Source organism: Pipistrellus hanaki, assembly GCF_964339955.1.
Source record: "Pipistrellus hanaki genome assembly, chromosome: 3".
Classification (NCBI taxonomy): domain Eukaryota; kingdom Metazoa; phylum Chordata; class Mammalia; order Chiroptera; family Vespertilionidae; genus Pipistrellus; species Pipistrellus hanaki.
Window position 1 is genome coordinate 134,649,565 of NC_140505.1, and position 23,133 is coordinate 134,672,697.

General features: G+C 40.9%; 1 protein-coding gene across 3 annotated transcripts in view; it reads right to left on the reverse strand.

Moving 5' to 3' along the window:
- SRGAP1 (SLIT-ROBO Rho GTPase activating protein 1) overlaps window positions 1–23,133 on the reverse strand; it is a 261,746-nt gene that overhangs the window by 52,574 nt on the left and 186,039 nt on the right. For 2 of the 3 annotated variants that reach the window (XM_084877575.1, XM_084877574.1), the window contains exons 7-10: window positions 21,910–22,131; window positions 19,759–19,860; window positions 5,943–6,140; window positions 4,486–4,570 (exon numbers count right to left, since the gene is read on the reverse strand). In XM_084877575.1, coding sequence (XP_084733701.1) covers window positions 4,486–4,570; window positions 5,943–6,140; window positions 19,759–19,860; window positions 21,910–22,131 — 607 coding nt within the window. Of the gene's footprint in view, window positions 1–4,459; window positions 4,571–5,942; window positions 6,141–19,758; window positions 19,861–21,909; window positions 22,132–23,133 lie in introns of all 3 variants that reach the window. The other variant, XR_014794476.1, reaches the window with a different exon arrangement.

A 23,133-nucleotide genomic window follows, 5' to 3' on the forward strand; every position in this document is an offset into this window, starting at 1 on the left:
GAGCAGGCAGGGCTGGTGATTCAAATTCGAGAGTCACTATATTCATGTTGTGCTGGGGCTATGGGACTAGCCAAGATCACCCAGGGTGAGTCATTAGAACGAGGAAAGGGCTGAGGAAGTATCTGGCTTGTGCTATACTGTATTCTGCCATGTTGCCTACTCTACTATAACATAAAAGGATAATACAAACTATCTAGTAACAATAATAAAAACAGCAGTGATAGCTACCATTTATTTAGGTGCTGTATTAATTCACAACTTTCAAAACAATGTTATTGAGTGGGTACTAGTATTATTAGTAAGTCTTTTCTTCCTCCTGTCAAACACTTTGAAAGACCCCAGAAGAAAAGCATGGATTATGCCTTACACCTCCATCTGCTCCATATGGCTAAATATCAGATACCGAAGGTCTGATAAATTTAACAAAATTATGAAATAAGTTTAATAAATACTTTGCTATTCTTGTTAAAATATCCCAACCAAATGTTCTCTGGAGTTAGAAAAAGATCCTATATAAAATGGCTTAAAATCATTTGGCTCCATCCATCTATGGTTAATGGTACGAGATAAAAAATTAAAAATCTGTGGAAGATGCATTTTGATTAATGAACCATGAGCAAGCTTTGCAAGCACAAGCCTTCACAGAGTAACCGCCACCACCACATCCATTTTCTTCGGCGAATGGTACAGAGTGTGTCTCAACTGATGAATGAGGTTTTATTTTTTAATCAGCATCATCATTAGTAGATCAATAACGCACAATCTTAGAAGAACCAGCTTCCCAGAGAAGTGTGAAAGCTTCCAGTGGTCAGAAAATTCTATGTCAATCATTTCCTCTGAAAGGTTATTTAATTATTAAAAAGAACAGACAGCTCATTCCCCCTCCCCCCTATATAGGCCATCTGGAGGAAAAAAAAATAAAAAAGACTCAGGGCTATCCTCTTTTTGATATGAACACCTAATTTGCGCATTCTCACATTTTCACTTGAGAATTTGGAGGTAAATGATTCTCCATGCCCAAGTGTGTTTTTTTCTTCACAGAATATAAGGGAAAACTAAAATGCGGTTTGGTGGCAATTTGAGGTTTTAAAACACCAATGAAATAAAATATTTAACATGCACACAACTCAAACAGAACGGAGGTCCCAAATGAATGACTGACCAGGACTCCTGGCATTCCTTCCCAGTCCCCTTTCTTCCTTCAATCACTGCAGGGCTTTTCTGAAAATCAATTCCTTAACCATCATCTTCTGATAGTTCTTCCTTAATATCAATCACTGCTTTTCTGAAAATCAATTCCTTAACAATCATCTTCTCTTTGAAAGTATGTTTGTACCCCTGCTTAAAGACAAGGAATTGTGTGAAGATAACCTACGTGATTCCTTTGTCAGAAACTGGAAATAATATAACATAGAACTCGGCTTCCAGTCCGACTTCCTGTGCTTTGCAAACATCACACCGATATGTGCGTCCCCTTAATTCAGACTAAGAAGCCAACGTGAACACGAAAGCTCATTACTAAAAACGAAAAAGGTTTCTGTGTTCACTGACTGGGCTCAGCTGAACTTCTCCAATTGGAAAACAAATGATGTCACAAAAGGATGTTACGGGTTTGCTGAAGGATAAAGAAGATGACGACGACTTCGGTCTTAACAACTCAAGAGGCTTCTTTCTATCTCAATCGCTTTCAAAGATTTGGAATTCTGAATTTCGATGGTGCCACTTTAAGAGCTCAATGTAGCTGCTCAGAAATGTTGTAAATCAAAGGACGTACGCGGCCACGGGTAGCCTGCCAAAAGCGAGCGGTAAGACAGGCCAAACACATGTCTGTAGTTACAGTTTCGGCCGTGTACGATCAACTGCTAAATCCTGGGTCAGGCTCTATTTGTTTTTACGACGAAGTTTCTGGAGCAGTGAGGCCGGTATAATTGAGAGATGTGATTTCTGTATAAAAAGTCAGGGCTGTCCCCAGGCACACCGTCTGATCCTGTGCTACTAACTTCACTTAGCCAAACCGAGCCTGGGATTCCTCCAGAAGGGCTTGCCGGTGAATTATCTCACCGTGGACAGGCGCCACAGACTCTCCTCGTGTCCTCTGGTGTCAGCCTGTTAACACGAACAGGGCTCGCCTGGAAAGCCAGCAGGCTCACAGTGGCCGGCGAAAAGGTGGTGTGGGCTCTTTGTGCCCAGTTTTCCTCTGGGCAAAGCTGCCAGTGTCAGCCCCAGGCAGTGACCGACAACTGGGGTGCTGCCAGGCCTACACGTGGGGCAGCCCGGGAGCAGAGAGGTCTGCCACCGGCGGGCGGAGACCAGGGTGTCTGCTGCCACTGGGTGGGAACCGTCCAGTTTCACATGCAGAACAAGTCTAGTCTGGGAAGGCCTGGGGCACCTGCACACAGCTTGTGCCACTCGGACCCTGGAAACTACTGAAAGAAATTCCAAGGGAAAGAAATCCTGGCTTAGAGTTCACACAGTACACCGTTCAGCAGCTACAGAGAATCTGGAGCGTGGAGTTAGCACATTGGCTAAAATACAGCCCTGGCTAATAACGGCATGTCAAATAATATTAACCAGTGGGGCTCTCTCTCCCGGAACAGAAGGGGATCTGTGTAGAACGAGTTCCATCAAAGTTTCAGAATGAGATCCCAAGCGTGTTAACACATATGTCTGCATGTAGTGCCAAGAATGAATTCACCCTCTGCTTAATTCCCTCCAGCTCACAATTTCTGAAGTGGTAGCCAGTCCTGCAGGAAAGGGCTCTGTGCCTAAATATCCATCTACACTTACGATAAATCTATACGTTGGGTCTGGCAGCCGACCTTGGGGCAGCAGTGAAATATCAGGCAGTTGTAAAAGGTGGAGGGGAGAAAAGGACTGATGCTAGGAAGAGGAAAAGAGGAAAAACTGGGACACAGTTGCTGAGGCAGAACAATTCAAAGGATAAAAAGGTCTATTTTTTTTTCAAATTGAAACCTCTGTTACAGAAGAGCTGAAAGACTAGTACGGGGAACATTCACGTATCCTTCACTTAGATTTCCCATTGTTAACCTTCTGTCACATTGGCCTTATTGAGCCCTCTCTCTCTTTCTCTCTCTTTCTCTCTCCTGAACCATTTGGAAAGTAAGTTGCAGGCATTATGACACTGAGCAAGCATTTTTTTAAGAATAAGATTCTTGTCCTTCATAACCATACCACCACGTATAAGAAAATTAATATTAATTCAATAATACCATTTAACTGTCTATCTTTAAATTTCCCAAATTGTCTTGAAAATGCCATTTATAACTTTTGCTTTTGGATTCAGAATCAAATGAAAGTTCATATATTGTGTTTGGTTATTTTATTTTTTTAAGACACTTTTTAGTAGTATAATGTCATTTTTTTTCCAAGTGAAATTGGCCTTTGAGCTTAGAGTCTGGCGTCCTACGTGTAATAAAGGAGCCGTAGGTCATGATGACCTTTTTCCGTGTACCAATTCCCCGAGGATAGTAGGTCCTTTGGGGAAAACAAGGAAATAAGGTGATATACTTCTTCATGGGTAAGAAGTTTCTAGAATGGTAGGAGGCAAGAGTTCACATCAAACAGGAGTAATCAGTTTTTGTCCTGAGTTACTCCCACAACCCAGTCCCCTCATTTTCCACTTCCATACATATTCTCTTTCACTCTTTGTAACTTCTAGCAAGATCTAGTGTGAATAAAAGGTAATTCAAGTTACAGACTATGAGGCACTTAAGACAGGAGCTTTGCTTATATTTATTTTTTTTTCCTTTTAAATTTCCTGAAGATAGAAAAACAGCCAACATTTATATAGTTCCCTTTGCCTCTAATTCCCCCCCTCCCCACTTTTCTCATTTGAAGTTTATAGTATCCAGTAAAATATGCAGCTCAGAACAATGCCTGACACAGAAAGCCTTATAAGTGATAACTATTATGTTTTTTGCTATTATCAGATAGAACAATACATTTAGCTAGGTTATGTCTTAACTAAAACCAATGGCTACAGAAAGAAAAAGTCACCTGAACTGGTTTTACTGGTTTCTAGAGTCCAAAAAGGCATTCAATGGGACAAAAATATTGCCCAATAAAACATATGGGGCGGGGCTGGAGGGGTGGAAAAGACAAGAAGGGAGGAAGAGATGTGGTAGGAGGGGGATGAAGGGGGGGTCACAGGTGGAGGCCAATGCACCTCCTTCCGACTTCTCTACTGATAGGAGCAGTGTGCTCTGAAGGTCCTCCCCAGGAGCTCAGTGGTGGCTATTCAGCCCTCCCTACATTTCCCTGTTCCTCCTCAAGGTTAGCGCCACGCTCACAAAGAAAACAGTTCCAGGGAGAACTTGGTAATTCCAGAAACAGACAAAGGCAAATCTTAAAAGCAGTGTCCTCTGCTTCTTAAAGCACAAATCCCCCATCCAAACACGTCATGGGACGCATACATGACACAATATATAACCCATATCACCTTCCCATCTCCTTCAGATAACTGACCTTCTCCCAGGGTCCTCTGCAACAGGTCATGCTTGGCTTGAAGTTTGGTGATGAGATTACTGCCTTCCAAATATTCTCTGAGTTTCTGCAAAAGGAAAGAGCAATTTTTAACTTTAAAAAAATATTCAAGTCCTAACTGGTTTGGCTCAATGGATAGAGTGTAGGTCTGCGGACTGAAGGGTCCCAGGTTTGGTTCTGGTCAAGGCATGTATCTTGGTTGTGGGCACATCCCCAGTAGGGGGTGTGCAGGAGGCAGCTGATCAATGTTTCTCTCTCATCGATGTTTCTAGCTCTTTCTCCCTCTCCTTTCTTCTCTGGAAAAAAAAAAAATCAATAAAATATATATTTTTTAAATGTCAAGCTCTCGCCAGTTTTGCTCAGTTTTGCTCATCGGCCTGCAGACTAAAGAGTCCCAGGTTTGATTCCCAGTCAAGGGCACATGCCTATGTTGCAGGCTTGATCCCAAATGTGATGTGTGCAGGAGGCAGCCAATTAATGATTCTCCTCATTGATGTTTCTCTCTCTCTCTCCCTCTCTGAAATCAATAAAAATATATTAAAAATATAGTCCATCTCAAGGGACATCCCATAGGCTATCTAGAATCCAGCTGCTTTTATCTTGTAGATCCTAGAACCTTGCTACACACAGTGTGGTCTGCTGGGAGCCTATTCAAGGTGCAGACCCTCAGGTCCCTCCTCCCTTGACCTATCGCCCCCAGAACCTACATTTTAATAAGTTCTCCTGGTGCCGAAACCGGTTTGGCTCAGTGGATAGAGCGTCAGCCTGCAGACTGAAGGGTCCCAGGTTCAATTCCGGTCAAGGCATGTACGTTGGTTGCGGGCACATACCCAGTGGGGGGTGTGCAAGAGGCAGCTGATTGCTGACTCTCTCTCATCGATGTTTCTAACCCTCTATCCCTCTCTCTTCCTCTCTGTAAAAAAAATCAATAAAATATATATTTAAAAAAAAATAAGTTCTCCTGGTGACATGTGTTTCCATCAAAGTATAAAAGTTCTGTTTTAGTTTAGTCCTCTTTCAATGTATCTGTAGATCAGAATTACCTGAGGAGCTTTGAAAAAGTACTAACTCCTAAACCCTATCCCAGATGGATTAAATCAGAAACTTTTGAGGGTAGGCAGAGGCCCTTATTTTAATAAAGAACCTAGGAGGTTCTGATGGAGCTCCAGAAGCAGTGAGTGGGGACCCCAGAGCTGAGCTCCAAGGGTGGCTTGGGAAGCAATAGATGGGTGGGAAAGGTCTGGCCAAGGACTGTAGAAGGCCTGCGAAATGATTGGGTCTGGTCCTGCCCAGGCATTAGGGATGAGGTAATTAAATGTTTGGCCAAAGACAGCAGGCTAATTTTTAAATTGATAATATTGTATGGCCATGGAATGATGTTATAAATATCCAAATGGCCCTTCGCAGAAAAAAGGTCCCCGCCCCTGTAACAGACGCACCATGAAGTAGAACTGCTCGGTCTCCTGCTGGTTCGCTCTTCTCTTGGCGATGCTGGGCTTGCTCAGGTAGGTCTCAGAGACAGTGGACTTCACGGACTCCGTGGAGCGGCTGTGTTGGAAGCATTCAGAAACATCGTAGTCTTCGATGGTGACCATATCTTGTATCGTCTGCAAGGTGGCTTCGGTTGTTTTCTTGACCTGGGAACAGAAACATATTTCTCACATTTGCATATAATTTTGTGAATCCCACAAATATGCAGTGAGAATCCACTCTGTCAGCAGAAATGAGGACGCAGGACCTGCCCCAAGAGGTTCAGAGTCTATTAGGGGAGTCAGGTAAACAATACCTCATATCACCAATATAAAGGAAGGGCTTTCTTCAAAATTATCCTGAGGACACCACTTTATGTGTGAGTCCTTATAATCTCACGTATCATGGGGTGCTCACTCAATTACAGTTTTCTCTCTCTTTATTGATTAAGGTATTACATACATGTCCTTATCCCTCCACTGCCCCCCCCCCACCCCCCTCCCCCCCACACACACTCATGCACCCTGGTGTTTGCATCCATTGGTTAGGCTTATATGCATGCATACAAGTCCTTTGGTTGATCTCTCCCCCTTACCCTCCCCCTCCCCTACCTTCCCTCTGATGTTTTATGGTCTGATCAGTGCTTCTCTGTCTCTGGTTCTGTTTTCGTTTATCAGTTTATATTGTTCATTATATTCCACAAACAAGAGAGATCATGTGATATTTATCTCTCTCTGACTGGCTTATTTTACTTAGCATAATGCTCTCCACTTCCATCCATGCTGTTGCAAATGATAACAACTCCTTATTTTTTACAACAGCATAGTATTCCATTGTATAGATGGTGCCACAATTTTTAAACCCACTCATCTGCTGATGGGCACTTGGGCTGTTTCCAAATCTTAGGTATTGTAAATTGTGCTGCTATGAACATAGGGATGCATATATCCTTTTTGATTGGTGTTGCTAGTTTCTTGGGATATATTCCTAGAAGTGGGATTACTGGGTCCAATGGGAGTACCATTTTTAGTTTTTTGTTAATTATATTTATTAAAAATATATTTTTTAATTGAAGTAAAACTACATATAGAAAAATGCACAGCCTGGCCGGCATGGCTCTGTGGTTGAGAGTCGACTTATATACCAGGAGGTCACGGTTCAGTTCCTGATCAGGGCACATGACTGGGTTGCAGGAGTAGGGAGTGTGCAGGAGGTAGCCAATCAATGATTCCCTCTCATCATTGATGTTTCTCTCTCCCTTCTCTGAAATCAATAATAAAATTTTAAAAAATATATATATTTTATTGATTTTTTACAGAGAGGAAGGGATAGAGAGAGAGAGCTAGAAACATCGATTAGAGAGAAACATTGACCAGCTGCCTCTTGCACACCCTCTACCAGGGATGTGCCCGCAACAAATATACATGCCCTTGACCGGAATCGAACCTGGGATCTTTCAGTCCGCAGACCAATGCTGTACCACTGAGCCAAACCGGCTTCGGCCAATAATAAAAATGTTTTTAAAAATACACAGACTGTAAGTGTATGGTTTGATGAATATCACAAAATAAACACTGATATGACCACCACTCAGATAAAGAAATAAGAGTATATTATGAATGTTTTTGGCTTCTCCCAACCATCACACAACCTTTTGTCTTCTCCAAAGGTAGCCACTATCCTGATTTCTAATATCAGATATCAGTTTTTCTTTTTTGTGCTTCATGTAAATGGAATCCTACCGAATTTATGATTTTTATCTTGCTTCTTTTGTTCAACTTTATGTAGTTGACTTATTCACTTCTTGTGAGTACAGTATTTCATTGAATACTCACTATAAGAGTACACCATAATTCATCCCTTTTACTGTTGGCAGATGACTTACTTCTAGTTTGGGGCCATTACGAATAATGCTGCTATAAAATGTTTCTGTTGGACCATACATATGTGAGTAAAATCGCTTATAAGGTGTGCCAGACTGTTTTCCAAAATTATTGTTCTAACTGATATTCCCACCAGCAAGGTAGGAGACTTCCTGTTTCTCCACATCCTCAAGAGTTGGTATTGCCTGCTTCTAAAATTTAAACCACTGTGCTGGTTGCATAGTGGTATCTCATTGTGGTTTCAACATGCATTTCTCTGGTGCCTGAGATTGAGCATATTATATATTTAAGGCAATTTGGATGTCCTCTCTCGAAAACCCTTTGTTCAAATCTCTTGTTCAATTTTCTGTGGGTTATGAGTATTTTTCTTACTTATTTGTAAATAGATACGAGTCTTTTATTAGTTATATGTGTTGTAAATATCTTTTACTACACTGTGCCTTGGCTTTTCGCTCTTTTTATAGTGCCCCAATGAATGGTCTTTTATTTCAATACTAGAGGCCTAATGCACAAAATTCGTGCAAGAATAGCCCTTCCTAAAAAAAAAAAAAAAGAGAGAGAGAGAGTAGTCCCGTCCCGTGTGTGTGTGTGTGTGTGTGTGTGTGTGTGTGTGTGTGTGTCCCTCCCCCGGCCATCAGCAGGCACCTGGGATCAGGGCTTCCCTCACAGCCCCAGCTTTGTCTGATTAGCATATTACGCTTTTAGTATTATAATCATTTCACCAATCCTTCTCTTTATGATTTATGTGTTTTGTGTCCTTATTTAAGAAATACCTTTCCTATCTCATGGCCATGAAGATACTGTTCTGTTATCTTCTAGGAGCTTTTAAATCTACCTCCACATGTATCTTCCAGTTAGGTTGTACTCCAGTTTTGCTTATCAATGTTTAACACAAATTGATAGCTTTACCCTTTTTCCCAGTGACAGAGTTGATAACATCTATCTCCATTAACTTCTCCTGAATTATGTGCTATTTTTGTAATGTAGTATAAGAGGATATATGTAAACATTTGTATATATATTTAAACGTAAGATATTACTTGTCATGTATGGTCAGTGCCCATTTGGCTTTATCCATATATTTTATATTCTTTGATCCTTACTCACTATGTTTTTAAGAGCATCCTTCCTTTAGAAATTTATTCCAGGATGCTGGTGGTGAATGGTTTTTGTTGATGTGAAAATATCTTTTATTTCATTTTCATTTATGAAAGATATTTTTCCTAGTTGGCAGTTATTTATTTTCAATACATCAAACATACTTTCTTGTGGTTTCTGTGTTCCTGCTGAATGAGAAGCTTGCTGTCAGGCTATCACTATTTTGAATAAACTTTGCTTTTCTTTAACCAGCTGCTTTTATTAGTTCCATCATGATGTCTCTATGTAAGGATTTAAAAAATATATTGTACCTGGAATTTTGGGGGGCTTCTTGAATTGTGTGATGTTTTCATAATCCCTGATAAAATTTTAGCCTTCATCTTTGCAAATATTTTCTCTGATTTATTTTTTTTATCATTTTTCATTTTGAGTGTTTAATTAGTATGCTAAACATTATTGTATTCTCTATACTGCTTATCTTTCTCTTCATATTTTCTACCTTTTGTTAGTCCATGCTGTATTTTGATTATTTTCTACTGATTTGTCTTCCACTTTGATAATTTACTCTTTGGCTGTGTCTAACCTACTGTTAAAACCATCCTCTGATTTATTAATTTGGGTTACTATATTTCTTGGTTTTAGAATTCTAAGTGTTTCATTTCCAAATGTGTTAGTTATTTCACTGTTTATAGGTTATTGTTCCCTGTTGAAATCTAAGCTTAGTATTTTCCGGCGTATAAGACGACCCCCTAATTTTACAGTTAAAACATAGGTTTAGGCCTATATTCGCTGTATAAGACGTACATTCTAGTAAAAAGCCTGCTCAGATTGGCCAGAGTCAGAGAGGCGGTCTATTAAAAAAAGAACTGGTGTTGCCTCTGAAGTAGGGGGTAGTCACACCAGTTCTTTTTTTAATAGACCGCCTCTCTGACTCTGGCCAATCTGAGCAGGCTTTTTACTAGAATGTACGTCTTATACAGCGAATATAGGCCTAAACCTATGTTTTAACTGTAAAATTAGGGGGTCATCTTATACGCTGGAAAATACGGTAGTTTTCATCTACTTGAAGAGAGTAACCAGCTCTTTTTTAGTTTGTTTCTAAAAATCCCAATATTTGTGGAGTTTCTACAGTTTGTCTACATTTATGTCTCTATTGTCTGATATGTCTGGCAATTATGTTTTGTTATCCTCCTCATGTGCCTAATTATTTTTGCTGGACATTTTTTGTAGGGTTTTTTGAAATCTTGGTGTGATTATCAATCAGAAAGAATGTTTGTTTATTTTTTCAAACCATTAGGGGAACTAATATTTAAGAATCACTGGATTTTATTTCTGATATGGATCATAAAAAGCGTACATATACAATAATTTCAACAATAACAATTAAAAAAAAAGTTCCTGGAGTTGACATCAGCAAGATAGCAAAATCGGAGGTCCCCATTCACATCTTTCCACAACCATTTGGCAGCCATCCATGGACAAAAGTGCATTGGGGGAGCTCTTGCAAAACCTTGGTGGAGCCCAAGATTGAGAAGGACTGATATGAGAAAGCAGGTCTGTGCCCAGATGGTAGGCTTGCCAATAGTAATCCTGGTTACAGACCCAGAAACAGACCTGTACCTCTGTGAACACAGCTAAAGTTTTGCTGGGCTTTCGTCCTACCACCAGCATCATCCGCCACAGAATCCAGGCGGAGTCACACCACCTGTGCCTTAGGTAAGAGGCCTGCTGACCTTGACACAGATCTAGTCCTTTTTAGCCCCGGCCAGGGAGCTGTCCTTCTCTGCCCAGGGTCTTGCCAGAAGGGTAGTGCCTAATCCAATAAAACAGTGTCCTTATAAAGAGGGGGAATTTGGACACAGAAGCATAGAAGACAATGTGAAGAGACAGAGAAGATGGCCATCCTCCAGCCAAGGAGGCCGCTTGGGACAGGTCTCTCGCTCACAGCCCTCAGAAAGAACCAATCCTTGCCAAAACCGGTTTGGCTCAGTGGTAGAGCGTCGGTCTGCGGACTGAAAGGTCCCGGGTTCGATTCCGGTCAAGGGCATGTATGTTGGTTGCAGGCACATCCCCGGTAGGGGGTGTGCAAGAGGCAGCTGGACGATGTTTCTCTCTGATCGATGTTTCTAGCTCTCTATCTCTCTCTCCCTTCCTCTCTGTAAAAAATCAATAAAATATATTTAAAAAAAAAAAAAAAGAAAGAAAGAACCAAGCCTTCTGACTCCTTGATCTCAGTTGTCCATGCTCTTGGAAGCAGACCTGTTGACTCCGGTCAAACAGCATATCTTGAAGTGGCTCTGTAACTCAGCTCTATGCCCTCCCAGCCTCAGACCAGGAGTAGTCCTATCCACCGAGGGGCTCAATGGGGGACATGGCCAACCATGGCTCCAGAAAAAGGTCCTCCAATCTCACTCGGACTGGAGATCTTGAAGTAGCTCTGTATTTTGGCCCCAGACAAGCTCAGCTACAGTCCAGAAGCAGTTCAGCTTGACAAGGTTCCAGGCGGTAGGCACTTCCGTCTGTAATCTCAAGGCAGGTCCGCCAACTTAAGTCCAATGGTAAAATAATGAAGCGAATCTGTAACTTGGTGTCAATATCTCTTAGCAATGACTTATGAGGCCTGCCTGGGGACCCAACAAAAGAAAAGCCCATTCATACACCAAGAGGCAGGCCCACCACCCTTAGTCCAACTTCAGATATTGAAGCAGCCCTGTAACCTGGAGCTAATCCTTCTCAGCAGTGCTCCAGGGGCAGACTTGCCCACCCAGGGCCCTTGGGGGAGGCAGACCCATCTGTGTTCCTGGAGACAGGCCTGCAGACCTTGGCCCTGGCTGAGGACCCAAGTGGACCCATGACAGTCCCAGCTGTGCTCAGCTGTGGTCTGAGGCTAATCCTGCCCACCAGGACATGTCCAGTGGCTTGGCAGGTGCCATACCTACTCAAGAACCTGGTAATAGACCTGCTGTCTGTGGACCAACTGTGGACCCTGATGGAGAGACTCTTGTCCCACTACCAGACTAACTAACGTCTTGAAGTACCATCTGCCAAGGGGCCAGACAGACTCCATGCCCACCCGAGCTCTTGGTAACATGCCCACGTACTATAGACCCTACGGTGGACCCAGCAGCCGCCATGTAATTCCTTGTCATTGTCAACAATTCTGTTTTCTTTTTCATCTCAATTCTTCCTCAGAAGCAAGAGCGTTCCGATTCAACGTGGAATTGTCAGGAAAAATAAAAGATGAGACAGAAAGCAGCAGACACGATGGCTGGGACTACATATGATCCCACAGGATATTCTTGATGAAGAATCACACAAGCCATGTTAATAAGTCACAAGGGGGAACATAATGAGGCAAATATGAAAGAGATAATAAGAGGCTTATAATGACTCCCCATTAGCAGCAGGACAAACACAGTTGGGTCTAGTGGAAGGAGAGGCCAGGAAACGTGGAAAGGAATGACAAAGGAGCCAAAGAATGCACTGCAGTGGAGGCGTGCCCAGGTGGCAAGGACTCTGAGACAGTAATCAAACCAATGATGGGGGAGAAGAGGCGACTTCTGCGGACTTGCTCTTTTGCCTCTCCCCACCCCAAACATTGCAATCGTTGGAGAAAACAGAAAGTTGCCTTGGTGGTTTTACTCTCCAAACACATCACCATTAGATTCAGTAAAGCACCACCGGCTGAGTGGCTTACACAGCAGAAGCTCATCGCCTCACAAGTCTGGAGGCCAGAGTCTGAGATCAAGGAGTCAGCAGGCTTGGCTCTTTTAGAGGGCTGTGAGAGAGATCTGTCCCAAGGCAGCCTCCGTGGCTGAAGGATGGCCATCTTCTCTGTCTCTTCCCCACCTCTCTATGCTTCTGTGTCCAAATTTCCCCTTTTTATAAGGACACAGTTTTATTGGATTAGGCACCACCCTAGTGACCCCATCTTCAAATAAGGTCATATTATGAATTATGTGTCAACGTATGAATTTTGGGGAACACAACTGAACACATGCCACACTATCTGATAGCAGCGATTTTCAATCTTTTTCATCTCATGGCACACATAAGCTAATGACTAAAATTCTGTGGCACACACACCAAAAAAAATTTTTTGCCGATCTGACCAAAAAAGAGGTATAATTTTTATTCATTCACACCAGATGGCTATTGTTATGTTGGCTATTGTCATTTTTTACTTTCACAATCTAAGGGAAAAGAGGTCAGTGACCCTGACTAAATAGGTACTGCATATTTTAAAAATTCTTACGGCACACTGGTTGAAGATGGCTGTGTTATAGCATTGTGCTTGCACTTTGCACCTGGTGCAGGCCTAATCATCCTTTACCACTCAGCAATCCATCTGTGAAGGTGACCCCCAGAACTGCCTCCGTTCCCTTCCCCACCTCTCTACTTACTGCTTGCCATCGCTGACCTTGGATGTATGTCAATTACGGTACTGTATCATTTCAGATGTATTAAAAAGCAGCAGGAAGAGACCATATACACATGTACACACAGAGAAATTGGATAAATGTCAGAGTTAATTAGGGTGCAAAACTTCCTGCCAGCACAGGCCACAGAAGGCAGGAACAGAGACTAAGCATCTTGCCATGGATTTCCCTTGCTCCTGGTTACTCTAACAGGGGGTACAGATTCTAGTGACCTTGTCTATGCTGGAAAAACAGCCCAATTTTTAGCTCCCCCCAAGCTGTTGGGGAGGGGTCTCCCTCCATTCCAGAGGAATTCACATTAATCATTCATGTATTTGCCTTTAAGGGGATGCTTACAAATACCAAGCACTCCTGACTTTTGAAACAGAGTTCATTATCAGCAATGATACAACTCAATCCAAAGAAGAAATCATCCTCATTGCCACATCTCTGAACAACATCCTGCTTTCAGCTGTGTCTCAGAAAGCTTGGTTTCCTGCGGTCCACCCTGACTCGGATTTAGTGACCGATCCGGGTGGACATGATACTCAGTGTGGTCTGAAGAGCAAGATGCCAACAATTATGATAAATGGTTCTCATGGGCACCTACCATGCTGTTTAGAGGACTATGTTTTCCATCTTTAAGGGGAGCAACGTGAGGTCAGAAACAGCCTGCAAATCTTTCTGTTTGCTCACTAGCACGCTGCCTGGGAACAGAGCAGACTATCCAAAAAGTTCATTGAACGAGCTGAAATCCTCCTCCTTTCAAATCCTCAGATGCCAAGAAACGTTCAGCACACCCAGGAAGGTGGGGTTCCTTTGCTTACAGCCATCATGAGTCCTGCTATTTGCTTTGGGGTACCCTACCACGTGACTCACATTCAGTCTTCCTAGAAACTTTCCTCACTCTGCTTGGTATTCTTCTGGGTCAAGGCCCTCCCTTCAGTGAGTTGAAGCTTAGTTGACACTATGCATACCTATACATTTTATATACTTCTTCTAAAAAGATGGGTTTTCAGGGAAAGACAGTTGATCCTGTTTTCCATTTTGGCCAGGATGATGCTGTCATCTAAAGAATAAGTGGCAGTTGTCTTTTACTTGGGCTTTTTCTGACCTCCAGGTTCACATGTGGACGCTCAACTATTGAGTCACACTGGCCAGGCAAAGACTTTTAAATAGCTATCAAATATTCTCTGAAAAGTAAATGTTACAACTCTTGAAACGAATGGAAAGAAATCTTAGGAGAAAAACATGATATAAAAAAGAAACAAAGGGAAATGTTAGAACTGAAATAAAATACAATGACTGAAATAAAAAACTTACTGGATGTGCTCACTAAATGAACTAGAAGGATACAGGCAAGAGCTACTTAAATAAGTAAAAATGAAGTGAAAGCCACAGAAACCATCAGGAACAGCAATTATGACCCAGTGGTTATCAAGCTCCACATCTTATATCAAGTCTTCAAAGAACCTGGCAATTGCCTTTAAGGGTTTGGTCACTGACTTATATGACTTGAGATTCTGCTGTAGTCATTGGTACTGTGGGAAAATTTGGAGGGAAATGTGATTTTTCTACATTATAACCAAAATATATCTTACTTTTCCTCAATTACCCATGCCATAAAATTTGTCTCAAATGTTTGCCTAAAATTGCTTTCATTATGGGTGAAAATATCCTATGAAAGGAATATATTTTTGGGAGTAGTCTGTGAAACGCTCCCTTGTAAAGATTTTAAGTGATGCTAAGAACATTTACATGGGGCTCTCACTTCATTAAACCTTGTTGTGAGTTAATTAAGGAATCACAGGCTTTTGTCTTTTTCATTCCTTCCAAGGGATAAATCTACTAGTATGACGTAGGAGAGACTCATTTATATGTGAGGTTTTAGTCATAGCACAGACGTGACATGCTCATAAAACTTGATTTTTCTGGACCAAATATTGGGACAGATGGTCTGAAAATGGGACGAGCTACTTAAAACTAAGACTGTGCTAAAAATATGAAAGGCATAATTTCTCGAGTTATGCAATTCATCTTCCTTTTCTTCGGCTGTCTATAGATACGGTAGGAAAGAAGAATTCTAAGAACAGGGAAATGCAATCTGTGGGAACTACGCCAGAGGCTAGCTGTGAAAGGAACGACAGGAATGACCCTTAAACTGAAATCCTCATGACCAAGGTTAAGAGTAAATTTGAAGAAACATGAGATTGGAAAGAGTTTGGAAAGTGTTTATAGGGAGAAAGGTAAAATGATCATTTACATTTAGGTTGCTTTTAGTGTTATCTTTTTAAACCAAAGAACTTATATGCATAATCCATGGTCACAGACAATCGGGTGGTGAAGGCCTGGGGTGGGGGTGGGCGGCTGTGGGGTAGGTGCAGGCTAGAAAGGGTCAATGGGAAGGTGACCAGACGTCCCGATTTTTACCAATTTGTCCCGTGGTGTTTTAAAAAATTCCTGATTTTTGCCTTTTTTTTTTTTTTTTTGCCAAAAATTGGGACTTTTTAAAAACTCCACGGGACAAATTGGTAAAAATTGGGACTGTCCCGCCAAAAGCGGGACGTCTGGTCACCTTAGTCATGGGGGGGGGGGGGGGGGGGGAGGGGAAGAGAACACATGTAACACTGTCAACAATAAAGATTTCAAAAATTAAAATAATAAAAAATAAAGTTTATCTTTTAGAGTAATATTTATTAATGTTTCAGATACAAAATTATACTTTTGAAGTAAGAAAAAGAAAACAAAATATTGGGAATAAAGTTGTTTCTGCTCTGTTTCTCTGTGCATAACAAACACATGGTGGACACTAGTATTTGTTGATTGGCTGACTGGACGTGGGAATCACTTTACAGTGACCCAGCGTGCAGCATAATGACACAGAAAGCTCATTTTAAAGGTTTAACTGACAAATGTAAAGTTGTGAAGTGACAATTAATGGCACAATCTATTCTGAATCTGCAACAACCACCAAGTTAGCCAAGTCCTTCTCAAACCCTTTCTTTCAACTTTTACTATTTACAAGTATACTGAGGTCATGTCACAAATGCTTGCTGCTCTCTCTTCTTTAAGGCAGGTGCTGGAAACTCAAATATCTTCAAGGGCCAAGCAAGTAATGAAAACGAGGCAACTGGGCTGAGTAGGGAGCAGGGCAAACAAGAAGCATGTACATGCTCAGTGTCTAAGGAAGCATCTATTGCTCAGTTCAAGCAGATGATCATCCTGCAGAAATGTAGATCTAGTATAACAAGACTTCCTAAGTTTTTAGATGCTGAAACTCAATGTTTTTATTCAAAATTTGCAATTTCTAAATGATAGCAATTAATTAAAAAAAAATCAAGCACTTGCAGAGCCAACAAAATGAATATGGCCAGAGGGCTTTTAGCAAAGAAACCCTTCTAAGAAGGCTCCATACAGTTTCAAGTGGTACCCACTACTTGTAGTTGCTTAAGATTTGATGAAAAGGTTAATGAATTCACTTAGCTTCACTATCCATTCTTTTATAAAGTTGGGTGAAATTCTCTCCCAATTTGGATCTTTTTACAGGCCATCATAATTATTTTTAGTTAACTGAACTATTTGTAGTAAAATTTGGACTTGATGAATGTGTCTACTTTTGTAAAGAGGCAGAGAATTACATAGAATTATACATGCTTCTTTACTTGACTATTTCGATTTGATACCAATGTGTCTGTTTTCTGTCCTATCAGTGGAAGATCATCTGCAAGTTCTTTATTTATGGAAGACACAGGTGCTCTACAGGACTCCAAATCAGCAAGGATTGCTATGTTGTTCCCAAGTTTTGTCTCTTAAATATTTTTCACATTATACGAATGACTCCTTACAGCCTGGCTCTCAGGCTAGACATATGCTAACTGTGACTTAATCATCTCTGTACACTGCACATCTGGCAAAATATGTGGAATGTAGAAGTTGCTCAATAAATACTTTTTGCACTGAAATGAACTTTATCACAACTCTTATCACATGACTTCAGCTTCACCTTTGGCTCATCCCCAAGGAGAACCTGAGCGATAAGCAAACTGCTCTGGGGAAAAAGGCTCTCTCAGGGAACCTTGAAATATGTTGGAACATGTTCCTCCTCCTATTCCTATGGAAATCTACCGATTGCCTAAGATCCAATTTATTTCTCAAAAATCCAATTTAGTTTTTACAAATTGGGAATTGGCTAAAGTGAATTGTTCCATACTTAACAAATTGTAAACTACTAGTCATGCTCACAAGAAATATCAGGACAGGACAGCCCTGGCGGATGATGCTCAAGTGGTTAGAGTTTTGATCCCTGGCCCCATAGCATTGTGTGCAGGAGGCAACCAATTGATATGTCTCTTTCACCTCTCTCTCTCTCTCTCTCTCTCTCTCTCTCTCTCTCTCTGTCTCCTTCCCTCCTTCCCTCCCACTCTTTCTAAAAAATCAATGGGAAAAAATATCCTTGGGTAAGGATTAACAAACAAACAACAAAGAAATATCGGAACAATCCAATTCATTTGTTTCTATAATAAATTTATAACAATTATGTCTCAGAAAGTGCTGGCTGCCTTTTTAGTATATAAGGATACTGGGTTTCTCCAAATTATGCCCAAAGGGACATCATTAAACATTAGGAACTCAGGGCCTGTGTTGGCCAGACAGGTAATATAAATGGACTAGTCCAGCATATGAAAATCAGGAGCTGGCAAAGGGAAATTCAAATAACTCAGCTCTTCCTGTCATGAGGCAGTTCAGGGCCAGAGCCACCAGTCTACCCTGTGGGTAACAGGCCAGAACTGCGGGAGCCAAATGAAACAGGTCTGTGGGCTGCCAGTTTTGGCCTTGTGCAAAACACACTATTTTCCTAGAGTGTAGAGAATGTTTCCAAATAAAACAGCAGGAGGACACCCATGAAAAAAAAAAAGTGGAAGTCACATACACACTGTAAATTCAACAGGATCCATAGACTATTAGTTGAATCTTTTGTAATGTCTCACTCAAACCCTAAGGCCTAAGCTCTCAAACACCTCAAGGAAAGCAACAGCTTTCCCCTGGAAAGGCTTGTGTGTGGGATGTGACACAGAAACCGAAGTCTTAACCACATTGGCTTCATCTAAATACACATGTTAGAGGGGTGGCTGGGCTCTCCTAGAAAGAATGGAAGCCAGGAAGTTGCAATGGGTTTTCACCAAACTGTACTGGTCTTCAAACATGTCATCCTTTTTTTAATTGAAACGAACACAGTCACATAGCTCAAAACGTCCCAGTGGGATTGAAATAGAAGAGAGTACTAAAGTGGATTTTGACAATTCACTTTATCAAGGTGAATTATCGTGTGTTTTTTTTTATTTTCTGTTCCATATTCTCTATTTATGGGAATTGTCTCTAGGAATAGATATTTCTGATGAGGCTGTCAATCAATGGGCTTTATGAGTGGGCACAATATCTAGGATGACCAGTGAGAATCCCATTTGCTGGATGGAAGTATTCATGGCAAGGCAGGCCAATAAAGGATCTATTTCAGAGATTAAAATGCTGGAATGGGTGAGATGGCAAGAAGTAGGGACCGTGTAGTCCTAGCTCTCCCAATAAGAGAGCTAAGGAGGGAAAGGAGGGGCGGGGTGGGGAGGAAACTCCTACCAACACACATGAAGCGACGGAAAGAGATTCCTGATAATGTCATCTGAACATAGGTTTTCACTGCAGTTACTGCAAACTTGATCAACAAGAAAACTTCTAATGAGTAAGTCTGGTTTGTCCCTATAAATTATAACTGAGAGCCAAGATTATACAAGAAACATTTGGGGTTCATATTTTTATTTAAGGAGAACGTGGATCCAAATAAATTAATTTCAGAATGAGACAGCTGACTTGTACAACTGCTTTCTGGCTCAACATGTATTTGTAATTCACATTTATGTTCTATCCATTTGAATCCACTGATGTCAGCAAATAAACAGTTTTTTTTTATTCTCATTAAAATATTATTTTAAAATATGACTTTTGTACTATGTATAGCAATAATGCCATGTCCAGTCCCAAAAATCGACAGCACACCAAAATCATTAAAAAATTAATTTCAAAAGTTATGATGAAATGAACACGTCAGTCAAAAGTTCCATGCCAGACTGTATATTCTCGAACACATGTTGAATTTGATAACCTATCAAGTGAGCTTGAGTTGAATTACAAACTCCTAGTAAAGTATTCATCTCTGGTTAGAACATAGAATCTGCATTTATCCTCTACAAAGAGCATCTTAGGAACCCTGATTTAGCTGACAATACATGATGAAGAGATTGCATTTAGAATGTTAAATATGCCTAGGCCAGGTGAAAATGCCTTTCAGCTGATTTTGGCCTTCAGATTACCCGTGGGGCAGAACGCATGCTCACCTCCTCGTTCTCGATTTTGAGAGTGGCCAGTCGGGACTGCAGCTGCTGGTACCTGAGCATGAGCTCCGCCTGGACCGGCTGCTGCGCGCTGACCTGACACACCTGGTGGGGAATCAGAAGCCACAGTTACACGGAGCCAGCCTCCAGAGCGTGGCTCTCCCGTTTAAATGCTCTGTGAATCACGCTGATCCCGATGCTAGTTACATATTTGCTTTTTACAGCCTCCTCAAAACCTCAGTTTTGAATATGAACCAGTTACATAAGTGGAAAGAGCAGAATGCAGCTGCTTGGCCTGGATGTGACTGGAAAGGGAGCAGCTGGAGGCAGCATCGCTCTAAGATCGGGGCAGTTGTTGGAGACAGAGCTCTGCTGCTGATGCCTCAGTCGCAGAATTCTTAATGACTCAGGAAGAGGGCAGAAGGCAGAGCGGGAAGGATGATCCAAATGGACCATAAGGGCAATAGTGGGGTGGGAGCAGAGCCTACTGGTTCTAGTCAGCTGGGTGACTGGGGAAAGCTACTAAACCTCAGTTTTCTTCTCTGTAAAATGGGGATAATAAGAGTGGCTGTGCCACAGGGTTGTTGTAGGGATGAAATGAGATAATGTGCATCAATCACTTAGAACACTGCCTGGAACAGCAAAACCTCAAAAAATGTGAATAGCTATTATTAGTATCTTTCAATCATGGCTTGTCCTGCCAGCACCAGCCAAATCACGTGATTCACCATGAACTTGAAGACGCCACTTATCTTGGGCTTTGTCAGAAAGATATTCTGGCCATGATCTCAATTATGAATAAGGTCAAAATTAGGATATTTTAATTATATTAAAACCCTGCCAGAAACAATTTATTCTCCTCTTTCTTGTTTTAGAAATACTCTAGGAAAAAGGAAAGAAAAAGAAAAAGAAATACTCTCAGCAGATGAGGGCTTTCTTTCATGGAGTCTCTGAAACATCATAGGGATTACTGTTCCCTGGCAGCACTGGCCATTAAAAAAAAGGCAACAGACTCACTATTAAAATAATAATAGTTTTAAAAAGGTAAAAACTAGTAACCCAACTGAAGTCACTTGTCCATAATATTTTATCATTCTATAGGGTGGGGCAAAAGTAGGCTTACAGTTGTTCATATGAAAAATAATACTACAATTGATGAGTAATAATACAAGAATAAACTATTTCATGTACTCACCATTGTAAGTCTGCCCCACCCTGCATATTTATCACATCCATAACTGAAAAGTTAAAACAGCATCCATTGGAGAAACATAACTCTGGTTATGCGAGTGACAAGCATAAGCCATTCGCATGTCAAATTCACTTTCTATTGATTTTAAACATACTTACCTTTTCTAATAAAGTGATTCACTATGTCAAATCAAGTAAAAATAAAATTAGATAAGAAATATAGCAGGTATACACATAATAAACATATATATCTTATAAGTCTTAACATTAGGTACTTCAGAAAAAAAATTATGGCATTAAAGAAATCTGCTATGGGTATTATAATTACATCTACTTTTAAAAACATACTGTCACTACAATAAATTAAAGTTGTATTTTCCATCTATAAGTATTGTTTTGCACAGCCGGGATATCAAGTGCTACCTAACATGCTCCATTAATTGGTTCTTCTTGTTTTCCCCTCCACAGACAGTAAAATATACCTCTGTAACTCATAAAGGGTTTAAATGGGATTTTTTTCCTCTGGGAAAATAGGGTTGTTTTGCATTTTTCCACTCTGTCTCATTTTTACCCTTTACAATTATTTTTCTTCATGAGAGGGGTCTTTAAATCAGGATGACAAGAAATCTTCAGATAGATTCTACTGGGCCCGCAAAAATGTTTCGTTTTGAATTTAAATTTGAATGTCTGGGAGTGGAGGAAGCACTCTCTAACTCTCGTGGGACAGTTTAGTGCTTACACCCAAACGAGCTCGTACCTACATTTGTTTGGCCTCTTTAGGCCATGGTTAATTCTTGCTTTAAAAGGTGGTAGTCATGGCTGATCTGAGATTATACTATGCTAAGATCCCATACAAAGGCAGGAGATAGAAAACAACTGGAAATTGTTACAACTGTTGGGTGACAGCAGGTGGAGTACTGTGAGTGAAGAGACAATTCATCAGTTTTTTGAATAATTACCGACCTCATCACCCATGTGAGACTGAAACTCAAACTTCATTGGTGGACAGAAGGCAGCAGGGTACATCTCCATGAATCTCTGCTTATCATTCCTGGGCTCCAAATTGTCGACTGCATTCTCAATAATGTCTAAGCCTTCGTGTCTGGAGGTCTCAAGGTTGTACTCCGCAGAGAGATACGTTCTGAGGGCTCTGTTCAGACTTGCGTGGTAGCCAAGGTCACAGCACTTAAAAATGAGAAGAGCACCATATGAAGGGACTGAGAAGTGCATCGGTAGTTACAAAAGAGTCACAGTGATGTACAGTATAGCATAAGAAATACAGACAATAACACTGTAATAACCATGTATGGTGCCAGGTGGGTGCTGAGAATATCAAGGAGTACCCTTTGTAAAGCATACGATTGTCTAACCCAGTGGTCGGCAAACTCATTATCCAACAGAGCCAAATACCAACAGTACAACGATTGAAATTTATCTTGAGAGCCAATTTTTTAAAACTTTAACTTCTTCTAATGCCACTTCTTCAAAACAGACTCGCCCAGGGTGTGGTATTTTGTGGAAGAGGCACACTCAAGAAGCCAAAGAGCCACATGTGGCTCACGAGCCGCAGTTTTCCAACCACTGTTCTAACCTGTACACCTGAAACTAATACAAAATAATACTGAATGTAAACTGTAATTAGAAAAAATTTTTAAAAAACACTTTATACAACAATTAATTCAAAAAAAGATCAAAGACCTAAATGTGACAGCTACAACTATTAAATTCCCAGAAAAAAACATAGGAGTAAACCTTCATGATCTTCCTTTCATTAGGCGTGGGTTTCTTGGCTCTGGCATCAAAAGCACAAACCACAAAAGGAAAGAACAAACACATTGGACTTAATCAAATTTGAAGACTTTTGTATTTTAAAGGGTATAAGTAAAAAGGTAATCCACAGAATGGGAAAATAATTTTCCTTGCAAATCATATATCTGATAAGGAATTTGTATCTAGAATATATAAAGGACTCTTACAGCTCAATAATAAAAAGACAAATAGCCCAATTTAAAAAGTGGGCAATAAAGCTGAATAGGCATCTTTCAAAAAAAGATCTACATATGGTCACAAGCATATGAAAAAATGCTCAGCATCATTAGTCAGCAGGGAAGTGCAAAGGAAAACAATAGAGAGATACCACCTCACACTCGGGATGGCTCCAATAAAAGACAAACAACAACTACTGGG